At 38.4% G+C, this 20,058-nt stretch overlaps 1 protein-coding gene across 2 annotated transcripts in view; it reads right to left on the minus strand.

Moving 5' to 3' along the window:
• Nucleotides 1-1,182: 1,182 nt before the first annotated feature.
• Nucleotides 1,183-20,058, minus strand: part of AHI1 (Abelson helper integration site 1) — a 207,327-nt gene continuing 188,451 nt past the window's right edge. For both annotated transcript variants that reach the window (XM_032844822.1, XM_032844821.1), the window contains 2 exons: nt 10,496-10,599; nt 1,183-1,413 (listed from right to left, as the gene is read on the minus strand). In XM_032844822.1, coding sequence (XP_032700713.1) covers nt 1,403-1,413; nt 10,496-10,599 — 115 coding nt within the window. In that variant the 3' untranslated portion in view covers nt 1,183-1,402. The remainder of the gene's footprint in view (nt 1,414-10,495; nt 10,600-20,058) is intronic.

Here is a 20,058-nt window from a genome sequence, read left to right on the forward strand (position 1 = left end):
GTACCCTATCTTGTTTTAAAATCTTTCTGCAGCTTGTTGAAATCCTTTGTGATTAAAACCTACATCACAGAATCAACACATAACTCAAAACTATGAGCTGAAACTGCAGAAAGATGCATATTTAATTCTGTAATTATCAAGTGCATTCACAAGACAGACAAAACAAGCTCGCACAAGGGTGACTCCAGCCTTCTGGGCCCAGCTATACCTGAAGCACAGACGTGTGCGTCCAGGACAGTGGGAGCTTGGTGCCACTCACCACCTTCCAAAATGCTCTCCCCTTTAAGTTCTACACAGCAGGGACATGTTTACCAATTTTCATGCCTCTACAACATGTGCCGGGATAGGAGCCAAATATATTTTTACTAGAAGATATTTCACATCGGGTATACATCTGGGCAAAATTTACACCTCAATGCCCAACACTGTTTTTCTCACTTCTTATTTTAATTGATCCAATTGCTTAATTTGGTAAATACGTTTTCTGATACTATATTAGTTTTGACCTCTGTGGGGTTAAATATTTTATTGACAGACTTAAAATCACATGGTTGAGAAAGGAGCCAAGAAAAAAAAAACAAAACAAATGACCTTTCCTTTATAACACTTTAAAATATACAGTCACATAGTAATGACACCATTAATTACGGAACTCAAGCAATAAATAATGCAATGTAATAATTTAAGAACAAATGTTAAGACTAAAATAAATATTCAACAATATAAGTCTACAAATGACTTATATGCTTAAATATGAAATGTTCTTTTTTAAAAGTAAGGAAATTTGAAACCCTGCTGCCAGTCTAGCCAAAGACCATTTTTAGTTTATATGTATCAAGGTACATATATGATTCATTCAAAACAAACAAATTTGTTCTCTTTTAATGTCTTTCTCACTGGGACCATTTAGAACACACAATATTCTGAAGCTGCTTATCTCTTAAATAAAGCTAAATTTCAAAAGCATACACTTCATATTCTGAACATAACATCATATACACAACCATATTACAGATACAATAATATTAAATGATTGCTTAATGGACATCTTAACAGTGTAAATACTTTTCCTTCATGTTGACTGAATACCAATTATATTTTTTTTCTTTATGGATTTTCCAAAAGTGGTCATGTAATGGTGATGTAATTACTAATAAATAAATACAAGTACCAATACTCTGATCAATAACAATCACAATGGTTTATAGCAATGAAGGTCAAAAGGCCACATTTAGTTTTTTACTCATACCTCATTTCTGATTTTTCTAGATTCTTTCATAAGGACAAGAAGCAGCAGTCCTTCCTTTCTTTCTTAGTATCTGAAAATTCTTAACTCTGAACAAAAACTGTTTGGTTTAATTTTTCATTTCACTTCTGTGTATTTGGTTGTCTTCTTTCTTCTTCAACTCTTTACTAGGAGAAAAGTACATAAAATGTGCTCAATGAACTTAAACAATATCTTTTGTCCACAACCAAATCTCAGTGTGCTCCTGCAACAGCCTGGGTAATAAACACACCATGTCACACACACACACACACGCATGCGCACGCACACACACACACACACACACACACCCAAGTAAGACCAAAGTACGAATCACTTTTGCTTCTTGAACACCCTGTCAACATCTCCTAGTACCATCAGCGGATGCATAAGGCCCAGCACTGACAAGTGAAAAAGAAAGACGCTTCTCAAATACAGACACTAAGCACTCCAAACCTGGGGCAACTTCTGGAAATTAAGAGCAGGCAACCAGAGTTCATAGAATTCTTCACTCATTGGGGGAAAAAAAAGGTCACAGATGATGCTCCAAGGTTAATAAATGGAAAGGATAGAGACCATTTTATTAAATAACAGTCTTCCATTTGGTCAATGGCTGTGTCTATTTTTACAAGTGGGTTAACTATTATATTTTTTTCAGATAAGTCCAAAAAAAGGTGTGTGTCATTTTTAATAAAGATGGCGATGGCTAATTATGCATCTAAATGCAGCTCTAAAATAAAGCAAGTTATACCATTAATAAAAATCAAGAACCAATATGTGGATGAAACAAGGAGCTTCTTAGAGACCATGTAGGAAGTATACAAAAACTAGTAGTGGAGTTGAACCTGGCACTCTTCAAAGCAAGTATTCACATACTAGTGGTGAGTATCCAGACTTAGATAAAAATGCTGTTGTCCTTGCTCTGAACAGAAAGGGCTTAAGGCTCAACTGCTCTGAGAAAACAAATGCAGCCTAAGAATCTGGTTAAGGTGGTGGTCACTTCCATCGAACACTTCTGAGAAGAGCAAAGGCTAGAGCATCTGGGCACAGAACCATTTCCTAAGGTCCTTCCCTGGTAGCACAGGGGGTACAGGTAACATCTGTGTTTTCAGGGACAGGCTCAATCTTAAATAAATAGTTACACTATCTTTTTTGATATCTTTTTTTTTTTTATTTGACAGAGATCACAAGTAGGCAGAGAGGCAGGCAGAGAGAGAGGAGGAAGCAGGCTCCCCACCGAGCAGAGAGCCCCATGCGGGGATTGATCCCAGGACCCTGGGATCACGACCTGAGCTGAAGGCAGAGGCTTTAACCCACTGAGCCACCCAGGTGCCCCTTTGATATCTTTTTTGATGAGAGACATTTATGCATGAGGGGGTGAAAATCCTTTGCCAGTCTGTGTTTCCTGACTTTAACTTTGTTGAACAGAGCTACCACAGATAAGCTGGGATTCCACACAGGAAGTTCAAAAATGTTTCACGTGAGGCTCAAGAGAGCTGCTAGAAGTATAAAATGGCCGAGATGTGGTGTGCCAAGACACGATGGCAAGGCAGGCCAAAAAAGGGAGTCACATTCATTTCTGACCCAATGTGTCTACACTTGTCCCAAGTTAGGGCCCAATAAAAATGAGAAAGGAAGTAGTAAAGGCTCAAACGGATGGTGGGCACAAGTTCCTGAGAGACCCTACAAACATCCACAAGGGGCCACGATGAGGGTAAGGGGATCTTAGAAGAATAACAAGGGAAAAGAGAGTGGGAGGAGGCGTTTGTAAAAGTGGTAACAAAAACAAAGAAGAAAAACAGAAAAGGGAAGGGAAAGAACAGCTGGAAGTGAGTGAGTTGGACCCCGCACGTGCAGAGGATGTAGGACAAGTGACAATTATCAGGTGGAGCCTGCAGTCTGAGAAGTAAACAGAGAAGCCAGAGGACCCTCAGGAGAGGGAACCCTCTAGAGAAATGTAACCAGAACATGCTGAAGTAGGCAGTGTAGATAACATCTTTAAGGGAAGTGAATCAGACTAAGAAGAGGAAGGACCGCTGGACAGAGAATGACAAAGACTGCCCATGAGAGGGAGGGAAGGGACAGAAGAGAGGGAAAGGACAAGTGACGTCCAGTGAACATCTCTGACAAGGGGGACACAGGAGTGACATGTAAGCATGACAAGTGCAGACAGCACACGACTGGAAAGCTGAGGCAGTGGACGGAGATTTGCTGAAAGGGAAGAGAGTTTGTCCAACTGAAAGATCCCAGAGCAAATCCAAATGCGGTCTTTCTCTGAGGTGTCTCCTCAGGATGGGGCCCCATAAGCTAACACAGGTAGAGAATAACAAAGTGAGGGCCTTCCCCCCCACCAAGGGAAATCATATGGAAAGAGAAAGGAAAAATCTGCATACTAAGATTCTGGAAAATTAATATGAAACCAGGTTAGTATTTGTGTGTATGTTCGTGTGAAAAATAAGACTCATAAAAATACTGGGCCTTACCCCGAAAGATACTCAATCCAGTAAATAGTCCCTGAACGCTTACTACTTGGCCAGACACCAGGCTAAGTACCAGGGAGAAACGAGGGAAGCACAGTAGAGCCCCTGCCTTGTAAGCACTTGCCATCTACTCGGAGCTCACTGAGCACTGTGTGACAGGAATGGCCCTGAACTTGGAGCCAGTCCTAGTTCCAGCATTTTACCTCTGACTCTGAAACCCTGGTTTCTGCAAATGTAGAAAGAATTTAGAAAACTTCTCAAATTACTTACATTTTAAAAGCAATGACTAAGTAGATATCAATATATATTGAGTAGGAAAATTAGAAAATACACAAAGTAAAATGAAAGAAAAAAATCACCATACCACCACCACTCAGAGGGAATTATTGACATTTTTAAAAAGTATATTGTTCAATACTTTATGCATGTAGTTGACCCTTGAATAACATAGGTTTGAACTGCACAAGTCCACTTAGACTCAGATTTTTTTCAATAAATATGTTGGAAAAGTTTTTGGAGGTTTGTAACAACTTGAAAATGCTTGCCAACTAGCTTAGAAATATTAAATTAAAAAACCCTAAGAAAAAGGTATGTCACGAGTGCATAAAATATATGTAGATGCTATTCTCTTTTATCATTTACTACCACGAAATATACAGAAATATAGGTGTGTAAGCTGCTCGTCTCTCCATAAGTTGAGTATGGCAGTAAAAAGTCATCTGTCTGGCGCCTGGGTGGCTCAGTGTGTTGAGCCTCTGCCTTTGGCTCAGGTCATGATCTCTGGGTCCTGGGATGGAGCCCTGCATTGGGCTCTCTGCTCAGCAGGGACCCTGCCTACCCCACTCTCTCTGCCTCTCTGCCTGCTTATGAACTCTCTCTGATAAATAATAAAAAAAAACTTAAAAAAAAAGTGATCTCTCGTGGTTCCTGCATATTTTTCACTATGTTTAGTGCAATACAGTAAATCTTGAACAACACCATGGGACCCAGGCAAAATGTCACCAGTGATGCTGGAAGTGTTCCTAAGTAGCAAAGAAAAGTCATGACATTACCAGAAAAACTCGAATTGCTTGAGATGCCTACCATAGACTGAGGTCTGCAGCTGTGGTTGTCTGCACATGAAAGCAATGTAAAGACCATTGTAAAAAAAGAAAAAGAAACTCATGAAGTTCTTGCTGCAGCTACACCAATAGGCATGAAAACCCTGCATATTTTGCAAATTTTTTTTAAAAAAGATTTTATTTCTTTATTTGAGAGAGAGAGAATAATGCATGAGTGGGGGCAGGGGCAGAGGAAGAGGGAGAAATAGACTCCCCACTGAGGAGGGAGCCCAATGTCAGGGCTCAATCCCAGGACCCCAAGATCACCAACTGAGCTGAAGGCAGATGCTTCACTGGCTGAGCCACCCAGGTGCCCATGAAAAATACCTTTTTATTTTGTATTGAAAACACAGCTTTTATGTGTGTACAGGACTGATATAAGAAAGATGTACTTATAGACTCTAATATGATTCAAGAAAATCAAAGTCATTATGTGACAACTTAAAGCAAAAGTAAGGTGAAGGATCCAAAGTTGGAGAATTGAATGCCAACAAAGGATGGTTTGATAATTTCAGAAAGAGGTTTGGCCTAAAATAAGTCACAATAACAGGGGAAGCCATTCTGCTCACCAAGAGTCAGCTGAAGAGTTCCCAAAGGCCATTTATAAAATCACTGAGGAGAAAAGATATCTGTCTGAACAGATTTTTAATACAGATGAAAGTGCCTTGTTCTGGAAAAAAAAATGCCATAAAGGAAATTTATTGGGAAGGAAGAGAAACAAGCACCAGGATTTAAGGAAGGCATAAAGGGATAGGCTAATTCTACTGTGTTGTGCAAATGCAGTCAGGTTTATGATTAGGACTGCCCTCATCCATAGAGCTGCTAACCCCAAGGCCTTGAAGGGCAAAGGCAAAGACTAACTGCCAGTGTTTTGGTTGTACAACAAAAAGGCCTGAACAACTAGAACCATTTTCCTTGACTGATTCCACTGATGCTATGTCCCTGAAGTTGGAAAGTACCTTGCCAGTGAAGGACTGCCTCTTAAAGTTCTTTTGATATTGGGCCATGCCCCTAGCCACCCAGAAACCCAAGAGTTCAACACTGAAGGCACTGAAATGTTCTACTTGTCCCCAGACACAATGTCTCTAATTTAGCCTCTAGGTCAGGGGGGCCAAAGGAAACTTTAAGGCTCCACACGTTACTCTAGGGAAAGGACTGTCAATGCTATGGAAGAGAACCCCAACAGAGAGAACATTATGAAAATCTGGAAGGATTACATCACTGAAGATGCCATCAGTGTTATAGAGGAAGCCATGAGAGCCATCAAGACCAAAATGATAGATCCCTGCTGGAGAAAACTGTATCCAGATGCTGTCCATGAATTTGTAGGATTTATAGCAGAGCCAATCAAGGAAACCATGGAAAATATTGGAGATGTAGCAAAAAAGTTGGGGGGGTGGTAAAGGGTTTCAAGATATGGATCTTGGAGCAATTCAAGTACTGATAGACACTATACGAGAGGAATGAATAGAAGACAATGTGATAGAGATGAGTACCTCCGAACAAGTGCCAGATGATGAAGAAAGACATAAGAAGACAAATTGACACTGGACAGGAGACAATCCAGCAGAAGTCTTCCGATTATTCAAAATGGATTTGACTTCATTTACGACTGAGACCCTTTTATGATATGAAGCAAATGGTAGCAATGAAACTAAAGCAAATGGTGGGAAAGGGATGGGTACCTTATAGAAACATTTTTTTAAAGATTTATTTATTTTTCTTAAAGAGAGAAAGAAAGTGAGTGGGGAAAGGGGCAGAGATAGAGAGAGAATCTTGAGCAGACTCTTTGCTGAGCACAGAGCCCGACAGGGGTCTCGATCTCATGACCCTGAGATCATGACCTGAGCCGAAATCAAGACCTGGGAGCTCAACCAACTGAGCCACCCAGGCACCCTCCTCCCCAATATAGAAACATTTTTAGAGAAATGGAAAAGCAAACAAGTTAGAGAGAAATTACAATGTATTTCTGTAAAGTTTTACTGAGTGTGCCCGCCTCTCCTGCCTCCTCTGAGACAGCAAGACCAGCTCCTCCTCCTCCTTCTTTTCCTCCGCCTGACCTTTACGATGCTCCACTTCCATTGATGAACAGTAATCATGCCACACAGTCAATCAACTTATCTACTGTGAATGTGCGTATGTCTGCGTGTGAAAATTTAAGTAGCTTGTGTCATCATCTCATCACTGCCTAAGTATTCACTATATGGAACATTGTGTGCAACACTTATATGGAAGTGGACAGACTAGCCTTACGTAGGCAGTGATAGGTAATAAAGTTAATAATGTGTTAGTTTTCCTCCTGTTTTATAACTTTGCTTTCAAAGAATTACATTACAGGACAGGATACCTCTCTCTCCCCTAATCAGAGAAACTGCTTATCTGCCTTTCATCACACATAAGTTTTTTTTTTTTTTCTTTTTAATATAACAATGTTTTTAATCAGTATCATGAAACAGAACTACAGCACTCTATGCTGTAACCATTCATTCATTACTATCTAGGCTAGGCGACTGGAAAGCAATGACGTTGGTTACACTGGGCCACCATAAAGCAACCACATTGCTGCTTCTTTGTTATCAATGCATAAATAGTTATACCTTTAAATAAATACAAATTTTCACATTATCCTTTCATTTTTTATGTCAGTGTTAGTCACACGTGTTAACATCTACAATGTCCTGTATCACATAAGAGAGTAATGATGGAGGTACAGAAGATTCACCTTGTCCACAGATGCCATACTGATACTGATACTGATAAATATAGTGCAGTACTATAAATGTATATTCTTTTATATATTTTTCTTAGTAACATTTTTGTTTCTCCAGCTTCCTCTATTGTAAGAGAATAGTATATAATACATGTAACATTCAAAATACGTGTTAAACAACTACTGAGGTTACCAGTAAGGCTTCTAGTCAATAGTAGGCTGTTATTGTTAAGTGTCTGGGGGAGCCTAAAGTTATATGTGGATTTTCGACTGTGTGGACTGGGGACTGGAGCCCCTAACTCCTATGTTGTTCAAGAGTCAACTACATATGTTATATATAAACTATTTTATAATTATCTTTTGCTTGCTTAAAAATTTATCATAAACATCTTTCCATGTCTATGAAAATACTTCCATAATGTAATGAATAATATCACATGGTATTCTCTTATATAAAGGTTTCATAACTTAGTAAACTCTATAAATCCAATTTTTTCCTTCCTATTTTTAAAAAAAATTATATATTTATTTGAGAGAGAGAGAGAGAGAGAGCACGAGCAGGGGAGGGGGGGTGAGGGAGAGAAGCAGACCCCCCCCACCCCGCTGAGTGCAGAGCCCACCACAGGGCTCGATCTCACGACCCTGAGATCATGACCTGAACTGAAATCAAAAGTCAGACACTCAACTGACTGAGCCACCCAGGTGCCCCTTTTCTTCCTATTTTTAAAACACTGCTTGAAGGAAGAGCCTTTTAACTGAATCGGTGCATGTATACTTGAATATTTTCCTACAATAGGGTAAAATTGTCCTCTGAATGCCCTTCATCAATTTTCCTTCTTTTCTTTGTTGATTTTGAAGAGTTAAAAAAAAAAATACGTTAAGGGTAAAGTCAGGAAACGACAGATGCTGGTGAGGATGCAGAGAAAGGGGACCCCCTCCTACATTGTTGGTGGGAATGCAAGCTGGTGCAACCACTCTGGAAAACAGCATGGAGTTTCCTCAGAAAGTTGAAAATAGAACCACCCTACGACCCAGCAATTGCACTACTGGATATTTACCCTGAAGATACAAATGTAGTGATCCGAAGGGGCACGTGCACACGAATGTTTATAGCAGCAATGTCCACAATAGCCAAACTATGGAAAGAACCTAGATGTCCATCAACAGATGAATGGATAAAGAAGATGTGGTATATATATACAATGGAATACTATGCAGCCATCAAAAGAAATGAAATCTTGCCATTTGCGATGACGTGGATGGAACTAGAGGGTATTATGCTGAGCGAAATAAGTCAATCAGAGAAAGACAGTTATCATATGATCTCTCTGATATGAGGAATTTGAGAGGCAGGGTGGGGGGCTTGGGGAGTAGGGAAGGAATAAATGAAACAAGATGGGCTTGGGAGGGAGACAAACCATAACAGACTCTTAATCACACAAAACAAACTGAAGGTTGCCGGTGTGCGGGGAGGTATGGAGAGGGTGGCTGGGTGATGGACATTGGGGAGGGTATGTGCTATGGCGAGTGCTGTGAAATCTGTAAGCCTGACGATTCACACATCTGTACCCCTGGGGCAAATAATACATTATATGTTAACAAAAAATACATTAAGGATATTAATTCTTTATCTATCATATATTTTATGAAATTCCTCCTCATCTTGGGTTATTGTTTGTTGCTGGATCTTGCTTATGGTGTGTTTTTTCTCTTTGACATGTATCATTTCAAAGTTCTTATTTTTTATTTTTTAAAGATTTTATTTATTTATTTGACAGACAGAGATCACAAGTAGACAGAGAGGCAGGCAGAGACAGAGAGGGAAGCAGGCTCCCTGCTGAGCAGAGAGCCCGATGTGGGACTCGATCCCAGGACCCTGAGATCATGACCTGAGCCAAAGGCAGCGGCTTAACCCACTGAGCCACCCAGGCACCCTCAAAGTTCTTATTTTTAAAATTTGTTTCAAAATGTTTTCTGACTCTGTTACCAAGGATAAAGTCATTCCTTAACCCATGATTATGTATCTGTATGCATTTGGTATAGTGAATCTTTATTTTTTTATAATGAAAATCTACAGAATTCCGAATCTGCTCTCTGACGATGCCAATTCTGTAAGCGTCCCATGATACAGCTGGAACGCTCACTTCCGGCAGACAGACTTCACTGTCCCTGACTGAGAGAACCGTGTCCTTCGTATCTTCCTTCCCCCACCGGAACACATCGTCATTTAAACAAATGTGTCTCACTGGCCTGTCTTGGTAGAAAAGTGACCCCTCCTTGTTTCACATTTTAATGTGTGTATCTTCTCTGGTCCCCAGGGGTTACTCCCCTTGTCCTGCACCTTGAGTGGTTCCTCTCACAAGGCTCTTGCCTCTCTGTACCTATTCTTGTCACTCCTCTCTATATGGGTCTCTAAATCCTGTGTTTTCCACTGCTTGCTGCCCAGCTTTTCCTTTCCTTTGAAGCACAGCTTCTTGGAGAAGCAGTCCCTTCTGAGCATCTTTTCCTCTGCACTGGAAACAATCAGCTCCATGCTTCCAGGACTCTCAACAAAACTCTCCTTTTGCAGGTTGTGAATGGCCTCTTGGCTACAAATCCCAAAAGGGCACTTTTCAGTCTGTATTTTACTTCTCCCTTTGGCATTTGTCACTATTTATTTTAACTGCAGTATAATTCACAAAGAATATTATATTAGTTTCAGGGCTACAACACAGGGGTTTGACAATGCTATATCTTACTCATTATCATGCTAAGTGCACTTATCATCTGTCACCAAAAAAACGGTATGACAATATTACTGACTATATTCCCTGTGCTGTAGGGAATACGCTGTACTTTTCATCTCCATGACTAATTTGGCATTTGTCACGGCTGACCATGCCTTCCCTAAATCTTTCTCTGCTGACTCTACAATACAACTTTGTGTTGGTTTTCCTCTTACCTCTATTAGGGTTACTCTTCCGCTGGCTTGGCTCATTCTTCTTCAAGTGCATATCCATTATGTGTGCTTGGTCCTCACAGCTCTGCTCTTTGCCTACTTCAGAACTACAGGAGGGCAAGATGAGAAACAAAAGCCCATAAGAAAGCTGCGGCAACAGTTCACATGAGGCTCTGATTTGGGACAGGGGCTGTAGGAACAGAAAGTGGAGCTTGACAGAACAGATGTTCTGAAAGAACATGTGACACCCATATATAAGTGATTACCCTGGGGGGTGAGAGGCAAGGAGTTGCTCAAAATAATGGAGAGACATGAACCTTTAGCTGACTGGGCTCCTTCTTTATCATGATGAAGGGACAGAATAAAATCAATGTCACTTCTCTTAGAAAAATATTAGATGCCTGGGAAAGACCAGAGGGCTTTATATCAAAAAAAAAAAAAAAAGAAAGAAGGTTTTTATCAAATTAGTGGAAAAACGTGTGTATGTGTGCTTGTGTGTGTGTGTGTGTGTGTGTGTGTATGATGTAGAAATAACAGGAGATTGCTTACTGACAAAGAGAAAGGTGAAGGAAGTTTGTGTATAAGAAAACTGTGAGATGATCCACAAATTCCACTACTGGGTATTTACCCAAAGAAAAGGAAACACTAATTCAAAGAGATATCCACCTCTATGTTTACTGCAGCATTATTTATAACAGCCAAGAAATGGAAACAACCCAAGTGTCCACTGATAGATGAATACATAAAGATGTGGTACACACACACACAGAGACACACTCACACACACACTGGAGTATTACTCAGCCACAAAAAAGAACAAGATCTTTCTATTTGTGACAACATGGATGGATCTAGCACATTATGCTAAGTGAAGTAAGTCAGACAGAGGAAGACAAATACTGTATGACTTCACTAACATGTGGAACATAAAGAAAAACCAAAACAAATGAACAAACAGACAAAAAGCAGAATCAGACCTATAAATACAGAGAACCAATGGTTGCCAGAGCAGAGGGGAGTGGGAGATACAGGCTTCTAGTTATGGAATGAATAATCATGAGAATAAAAGGTACGGCCTAGCAGATACAGTCGATGAGACTGTAATAGTGTTGTATGGTGAGAGATGGTAGCCACCCTTGTGGGAAGCACAGTATAACGTATGGACTTATTGAATCACTATGCTGTATACCTGAAGCTAACAGAACACTGCGTGGCAACTATACTCAAAAAAAAAAAAAAAAAAAGCTGTAAAGCTGTGATATTCAGACCTGTGGGATGTGGAATGCAGCTTTTTAAATAGTCCAACAGTAGGAGTAAATATAAAACAAATATTTTGTGCATGAGTGCATACTAGTGTAAATAATGTTAGAACAAAAAAATACAAAAGCAATGAAAAAAGGGAAATTTTTATTATTATTATTTTTAAAAATGCTTCCTTTTTTAAAAAAAAATTTATTTATTTATTTATTTGTCTGAGAGAGAGAGTGTGTGCACACAAACAGGAGGAGCAGCAGAGAGAGGGAGAAGCAGGCTTCCCGTTGAGCAAAGAGCCCATTGCAGGACTTAGTCCCAAAACCCTGGGATCGTGAGCTAAGAGGAAGGCAGATGCTTAACGGACTGAGCCACCCAGGGATCCCAAAAAAGGGAACTTTAGAGTGAAAGGCAGTGTCTCCTTTCTAGAATATCTGGGAATGGTGGAAGAGTTTGCCACAGATGCAAAAATTTCAAAATCAAGTAATATGTAGGATTGAATACAGATTGCTATGAACTAAACTGAGTTCTCTCAAAATTCACAGGCTGAAGCCCTAATCTCCAAAGTGGAAAGAGGGCCTTCAAGGAGGTTAATTAAAGTTAAATGAGGCCATACAGGGGAAGCTCTAATCTATGGAACTGGCAGTCCTGATAAGAAGAGGAAATGACAGCATGGAGCTCCTTCTCTCCACACATGCACAGAGGAAAGGCCATGTGAGGACACAGCAGGAAGGTGGCCATCTGCAAGCTGGGAGGAGATGCTTCAATAAAAATCAACCCTGCTGGAACCTTGATTTTGAGCTTCCAGCCTCCAGAACTGAAAAAATAAATTTCTGTTGCTTAAGCGACCCAGTCAGTGGTACTGTTATGGAGGCTGGAGATGATGATGTGGAGATATAAAGGTAAGTAAAGTGAGATCAGATGGCTGAGAAGGAAAAGGTCAGAAATTAAAAGATGAAAGAATAAAGTATTTATTTCAAAAGGGGGAGAATAATGAGAGAAAGGAAATCTGAGCTCTAAAAAAATAAGCACTGTGTGAAGTGTGTAAAACATGGTGATTCACAGACCTGTACCCCTGGGGATAAAAATACATTATATGTTTATTAAAAATAAATAAATAAATAAATAAATAAATAAATAAATATTTAAAAAAATAAATAAATAAATAAAAGCTTCACCTGAAAAAAAAAAATAAGCACTGATAATTTGCAATCTCTCTCCAGGGAACCTATCCTTGGACATTAAAGTAAAAATCTGGGTATCTCCGGGATCCAGGAGAGTAATATGGTGAATGAGAGAAGCAAACTGGGGGTAACACAATAAACTGGCAAATTGGAGAGTGGATGACCCATAGGGGAGGCAATCCACAGCCTCAGCTCCAGTTCAGGGATACCACAGAAGACTGTGGAACTGTGGTCCAGAACTCCTGATTATTTTCAAGAGAAGTAGAAAGTCTGCATTTATGTGAAATCTTTTTGTATTTGGGCAACTGAAAATTATACACATATGCACGCATGCACACACACACGTTGGACGCAACCAAAGATACCAGGACTGCATCTTGCTGGGCAGGCCCTAGTTTTTGACCTCTGTTCTAGCCACAGAGTGCCCGTTAGCCTCAGGGAACCCGTGAGGAACACTTTCACACTTTAGCTCCCAATGTCCTGAAGTCTGGGTCCTTTTCTTTTTGTTCATCCTGTCTCAATATGGTCTTTAAGACTTAAATGCTATCTTACATTTGGCTTTCACAGATAACTGTAGGAAAACCCAACTGTGTGATCCCCTCCACCTTTTCTAATAATCTATATACAATCTAACAGAAAATTACCTTGAAAACACATATATCTAGACCTTTGCTTGCAGCCAAGATGCAGTAACAGGGACTATACTGCTTGCCTAAAACCACACACACACACACACACACACACACACACAAAAACAAGACAAAAAGCAAAATGCTGAATAATATATATGAAATAACAGTTTTCAAGGCAATGAATCACTGGCAACAAAAGCCACTGATACCCAAGAGATGGAAAATAAATGAGATGAACTCTATGGTGACCCAGCTTACTACCTTGAGAGTTTCCAGGCCATAGCACAGGGAGGTGAAGCCTGTGTGGGTCCTGGTGGACTCCCTGACAGCTGAAGGTCTGAGGAGATGGAGGTGGTGAGTGTTCAAAGTGCCAGGGAGGAGAAAGCTTCACAGTGAGAGAATGGGAAATCTGCAAAGGGTTCCCTTCAAGTATTTAGCAAGTACTGATGAATGGATGCTGAGATAATTTCCCAAGGCCCAAACAGTGCCTGTGCCTACCAGCCAGGCTGGAAAACTCACAACTCAGAAGGCACTGCATAGAGTACTGAGGGGGATTTGTGTCTGTACTGAGGAATAATCAATGGCTCTGGTCCCACCTAACAAATCTTAAAAGCAAGACCTGAAAGGATCAAACTGTTCCAAAGTACCTTAACTACATTCTATAACACAGCGTAAGGATATTTATAACAATACAGAAATATCTAGCAACCAAAAGGTAAACATTTCAATGTATGGCATCCAATAAAAATTTACTGGGGGGCGGGGGGGCAAAGCATAGAAAAATACAACTTATGATGAGGATTAAAAAAATTGAAACTGACCCAAGAACTGACACAGGTGTTAGAATTACAATTAAAACAATGTTAGAAGAAACATTAAAACAGTTATTATAGCTATATTCCACCTGCTTAAAAGGTTAAGTAGACACATGGAAGATATCTAGAGGATAGAGGACCCACAGTGAATTTCTAGAGATGAAAACTAAAATGCCTGAGGTAAGAAATATACTGGAAGGAATTAAAGTCAGAATAGACACTGCAGAGAAAAGATCAAATAATTCAAAGACATAGCAGTAGAAACTATTAATAGAAATGAAATGGAAGCCCTAATAATAGAAAGGTGAAATACACAGGAAAAAAAAAAAAGAATTAAGAAAAATAAAGCATCAGTGAGCTGTGGGACACCTTTATATGGCCTAATATATGTGTAATTGGAACCCTTGAAGAGGAGAGTAATGGATGAATGCAGAAAAAAAAAACAAAACAAAACTGAAGAAACAAGGCCCAAATGTTCCAAATTTGATGAATATATAAACCTACAGATCCAACCAACCCCTAGCACAAGAAACATAAAGACCAAATTGAGCAAAACCAGTGATAGAAATCTTATAAGGAGCCAAAGCGGCAGAAAACAAGCTATATGTACAGAGAAACAAGTTAAGCATAATAGTCTATTTCTTGTTGGAAAAAACTGTAGGTGAGAAAGCAGTGGAGCAACATTTTTAAAGTACCAGAAAAAAAAGTGCAAACCTTTCAACACAGAATTTCATGCCAAATGAAAATAAGCTTTCAGAAACAACGATGAACTAGTTCTTTCTAGACATGTGAAAAGTGAAGGTGTTTATTTTTAGCTAGCCAACACTACAATAAATTTTGAAGGGAGTCCTCCAGGTATAAGGAAAACAATAGTAGGTGAAAATATGGATTTACACAAAGGAATTACAAAATACTGAAAATGGAAACAAAATGGGCAAATATTAAGATTTTCTTATGTCATCTCTTCAAAAGATGTCAGTTTAAACAAAAATAATAACATACTGAGGGGTTTATAACTTAAATAAATGTGTGACTATAGAAGCATGAAGCTTAGGAAGGAAGATATGGAAGTGTACCATCCTAAAGCTCCTGAAGATATACTGTGTGATAAAATTTGTATTACAAACCCTAAGAAAAATCACTAAAATAGTGAAACACAGCATTATAGATATTAAGCTAGCAAGCAAGATAAAATAAAACAATCTAAAATAAGGCAGAAAAATATGAAAAAAGAAGTGATGAGACAAATGGAAAATAAAATAGTACAATAGACCAAAATCCATCCATATTAATAATCATATTACATATAAATGTTTGCCTAATTACCCTAATTAAAAGGCAGAAATGGTCATTTTGGATAAAATGAGCATGACTCAGTTGTATGCTGCCTATAAGAAACATGCTTCAATTCTCAACCTATTTGCATCTTTAAAGTATGAAAACACATACACCATTCTAACACTACTAAAAGAAAGCTGGAGAAACTTTGTTAATATTAAGTGAAGAAGATTTCAGAACAAAAAAATATGACCAGAAATAGTCATTTAATAATAAGGGTGTCAATCCTTCAAGAGTACATAACAATCCTAAATATATGGACACCTAATACAGAGCTTCAAAATACATGACACAAAAACTAACAGAGCTATAAGAATGAAAAAAACAAGCCCACAATATTAGTTGAAGACTTCAATACCCTATTTCTCAATAACAGAAAAGTACACAGAAAATTAGGCAACAAAAGACATAAACAACACAATTAGCCTGTGTGATCTAATTTATTTATAAAAGAATACTTCAGGTAGAGAAGACCATATTAAGAATCACAAAACAATTCTCAATAAGTTTAAAAAGATCTGGATCAAAGACAGTATGTTCTCTGACCACAATGGAATCAGAAATCAGTAACAGAAAGATCTCTGGGAAACTTCTTAAACACTGGAAATGAAATGACACACTTCTAAATAACCCATAGGCCAAAGAAGAAATCTGAATGAAAATTAAAGTGTTTTGAAAGAAATAAAAATGAAACCACAACATATCAAAATTTGTGGAATGCCATTCAAGCAGTGCTTAGTGGGAAATTTATGGCACTACATGTTTATATTAGTAGAGAAGAAAGGTGTTAAATCAATGACCACAGTTTCCCCTTTAAAAATCTAGAAAAAGGACAAATTAAATCCAAAGTAAGCAGAAATAAAAACCAGACTGGAAATCAATGAAATAGAAAATAAACAATAAATATAAATTAGTGAAACAAAAAGTCAATTCTTTGAAAAGATCAATAAAATTGATAAACCGCTAGGCTGATTGAGAAAAAAAGAAAGAAATTATCAACAGCAGGGATTAGAGAGATGCAACATTACCACAGATTCTTTCAATATTGAAAACATAATGAGGTAATATTACGAACAACTATGTCAATCAATTCAACCACTTGAGTGAAATGGACAAATTCCTTTTTTTTTTTTTAAGATTTTATTTATTTATGTGTATGGGCAAAAAAACTCGAGGACTGTATTTGTGACTAATTGTATAACAGGTTATTTTAGTTTCTGTTCTGTGGAAAGTGTAAAGCATTCCAACAAAGGGTTTTAATGTAGATTTTTTTTTTGCACCCATGCTGTTGATTGCTAAATGTAATAGTCTGATCATGAAGCTGAATAAATGTGTCTTTAAAAAAAAAAAAGATTTTATTTATTTATTTGAAAGAGATCACAAGTAGGCAGAGAGACAGGCAGAGAGAGAGGAGGAAGCAGGCCCCCTGCTGAGCAGAGAGCCCGATGTGGGGCTCGATCCCAGGACCCTGGGATCATGACCTGAGCAGAAGGCAGAGGCTTTAACCCATTGAGCCACCCAGGTGCCCCTGAAATGGACAAATTCCTTGAAAGAAACAATCTATCAAAGTCTATAGAGAAGAACTAGATAACCTTAGTAGCTCTACTTCTATTACATAAATTGAATTTGTAGTTAAAAATCTTCCAAAAGAGAAAATTCCAGAACCAGATGGCTTTACTGGTGATTTTATCCAATATTTGAAGAAGAAACAAAATGATGTCCGTGAAAGTGGTGGAGCTGACTTCTGAATGTTCTCTTCTCCAAATAAGGTAGGAGAAAGCAGGCAAAAATGGTTAGAATCAACTTTTTCAGAATTCTGGAGATTAGCCAAAAGCTTGTGGCAACTGGAGAATGTTTATTCAATAAAAATGGTTGAATCTTGGTAAGATCTTGGAGGGTTGTGGCATTTCAATTTGACCTAGTCTCATCCCCCTATGGCTCTGTGAAGACTTTAAAAAAGAAGAGCCTGCGTTCATGGTGAAAGCCTGCAGCAGGCATAGAAGAATGATGGAGCTCTTTCAAAGCCTCATTTCCAAAGAATGCTCATTACTTGATCTCATTACTTGATCTGTCTGGTACTTCTTTGGAAGATACCACTTGTAGGGCTGTCTTTATTTGACCTATCTCAGAGCTTGCCTTTTCCCTGGGAGGCACTTGTTGAAAACAGTTACAGTTAACTTTGTGGCTGCCTGAGTGACGGATTAACAGTAGGCAAACAATAGACTACCTGAAAAGCTGAAAAGGAGAAGCTGGGGAAGTAAGATGTCCACAGGGTTCTTAACAAGCTCGGACATAGTTCTGAGGGTCTAGAATGTCTCACATGTGTAGGGTTGTGTGCATGCACAGCAGAGGCCTAAGAAGGCCTTACACCTTCGCTTCTGGCTGATCTTAATGCCCTGTGCTAACCGGAGGTGAAATCCAAGACAGAGTTGCTAATGGCTTGGCTAAATATTGAAGGGGTGCACAATACCCCAAGAGAACCCCTTAGCAAGATTTTAAGACCTACTGTTTCCAGTTTTTTATTTTATTTTATTTTATTTTATTTTATTTTATTTTATTTTATTTCTTTTCAGTGTTCCAGCGCTCATTGTTTACGCACCACACCCAGTGCTCCATGCAATAAGAAAATCTTTGTTCAATTAGCTAATCACTAATCTGACCAAGCAGAAACTTCAGTGGCAAAAACATCATAGCATTATGGAAGTTATTCAGAGAAGTTATTTAATAAAAAAGAACAACTACAATAAGAAGCAGCAACAAACCCCTGGGAAGGGAAGGATCTAATTTCCAGAGTTGTCATATTATAGCACTTAAAATATTCAGTTTTCAACAAAATATTATAAGACATACCAAAAAACAAGTCTGGCCCATACAAAGGGTAAAAAAGCAATCAACAGAAACTGTCCCTTAGGAAGTCTACACATTGGACTTCCTAGACAAAGACTTGAAATCCACCGTTGTAAATACGTTAAAAAAACTAAAGGAAATCACGTCATCAAATAGGGGGTATTACTGAAGAAGTAAAAATTATAACAGAAAAAAAACCAAACAAACAAATCTACACAGCCTCTTCCAGAAAATGGAAGAGGTGGAAATTCTTCTAACTCTATCCATGAAGCTGACCTCCCCTGATAACAAACCAGACTAAGACATTACAAGAAAACTATAGACCCGTATTTCTCATGAACAAAATGCAAAAAGTTCCAAATTAGATTTTAAAGAAAATCAAGTTCACCAATCTATAAAAATGGCAACATACCACGACTAAACAGGGTTAATCCTAAGAATGAAAGATAAGTTTAAATTTGAAAATCTAGGGCGCCTGGGTACCTCAGTGGGTTAAGCCTCTGCCTTTAGCTCAGGTCATGGTCCCAGGGTCCTGGGATCGAGCCCCACGTGGGGCTCTCTGCTCAGCAGGGAGCCTGCTTCCCCCTTCCCTCTCTGCCTGCCTCTCTGCCTGCTTGCGATCTCTGTCAAATAAATAAATAAAATCTTTTAAAAAACTTGAAAATCTATGCAATTTACCGTATTAGCATAAATTAATAAAGAAAAATCATGTGATTATTTTAATAGATACAGAAAGAGCATTTGACAAAAATCCAACATCCATTCCTGATACCAACTCTCAGAAAACCAGGAAATGAAGGAAACTACTTGATAAAGTACATTTATTTAAAAAACCTATGATAATATCATACTTAATGGTGAAAGACTAAATGCTTTCCCACTCATTATCTATGGGGTCATGAAGAAGATAACACTATGTACTCTCATCATTTCTATTTGACATTGTAACACTGTACTGGAGATTTATCCTATGCAATAAGGCAAAAATAGAAGAATAAAAATAAAAATAAAAGGCATCCAGTTTGGAAAGAAAGAAATTAAGCTGTTTTTTATTTGCTTGGATGTCTATGTAGAGAATCTAGTAAAATATACTGAAAAGCTACTAAAACTAAAAAGGCATTTTAGTAAGATGGCATAGTACAAGTTTAACATGCAACAATCAGTATTTCTATAAATGAGCAACAAACAATTACAAACTGAAATTGGGAAATAATATCATTTATCTATGAAATACTCAGGAATAAATGAGCCAAACATGTGTAGGACTTATACTTTGAAAACTGAAAAAAAAAATAGTGTTGAGAGAAATTAAAGAAGATCTCAATAAATGAAGAAATATAACATGTTAATGAGTCAAATTAGTGAGCATTGTTAACATGTCAGTTCTCCCCATACTGATCTGTGGACTCAAGGCAATGCCAACTGGAATTCTAGTAGGCTCTGTTGTAGAACAAGCTTATTTTATAATTCACGTGGACATAAAAAGAACCTTGAATAGG

This window comes from Lontra canadensis, unplaced genomic scaffold (genome assembly GCF_010015895.1).
Source record: "Lontra canadensis isolate GAN:19392208 unplaced genomic scaffold, GSC_riverotter_1.0 scaffold156, whole genome shotgun sequence".
NCBI classification, from domain to species: domain Eukaryota; kingdom Metazoa; phylum Chordata; class Mammalia; order Carnivora; family Mustelidae; genus Lontra; species Lontra canadensis.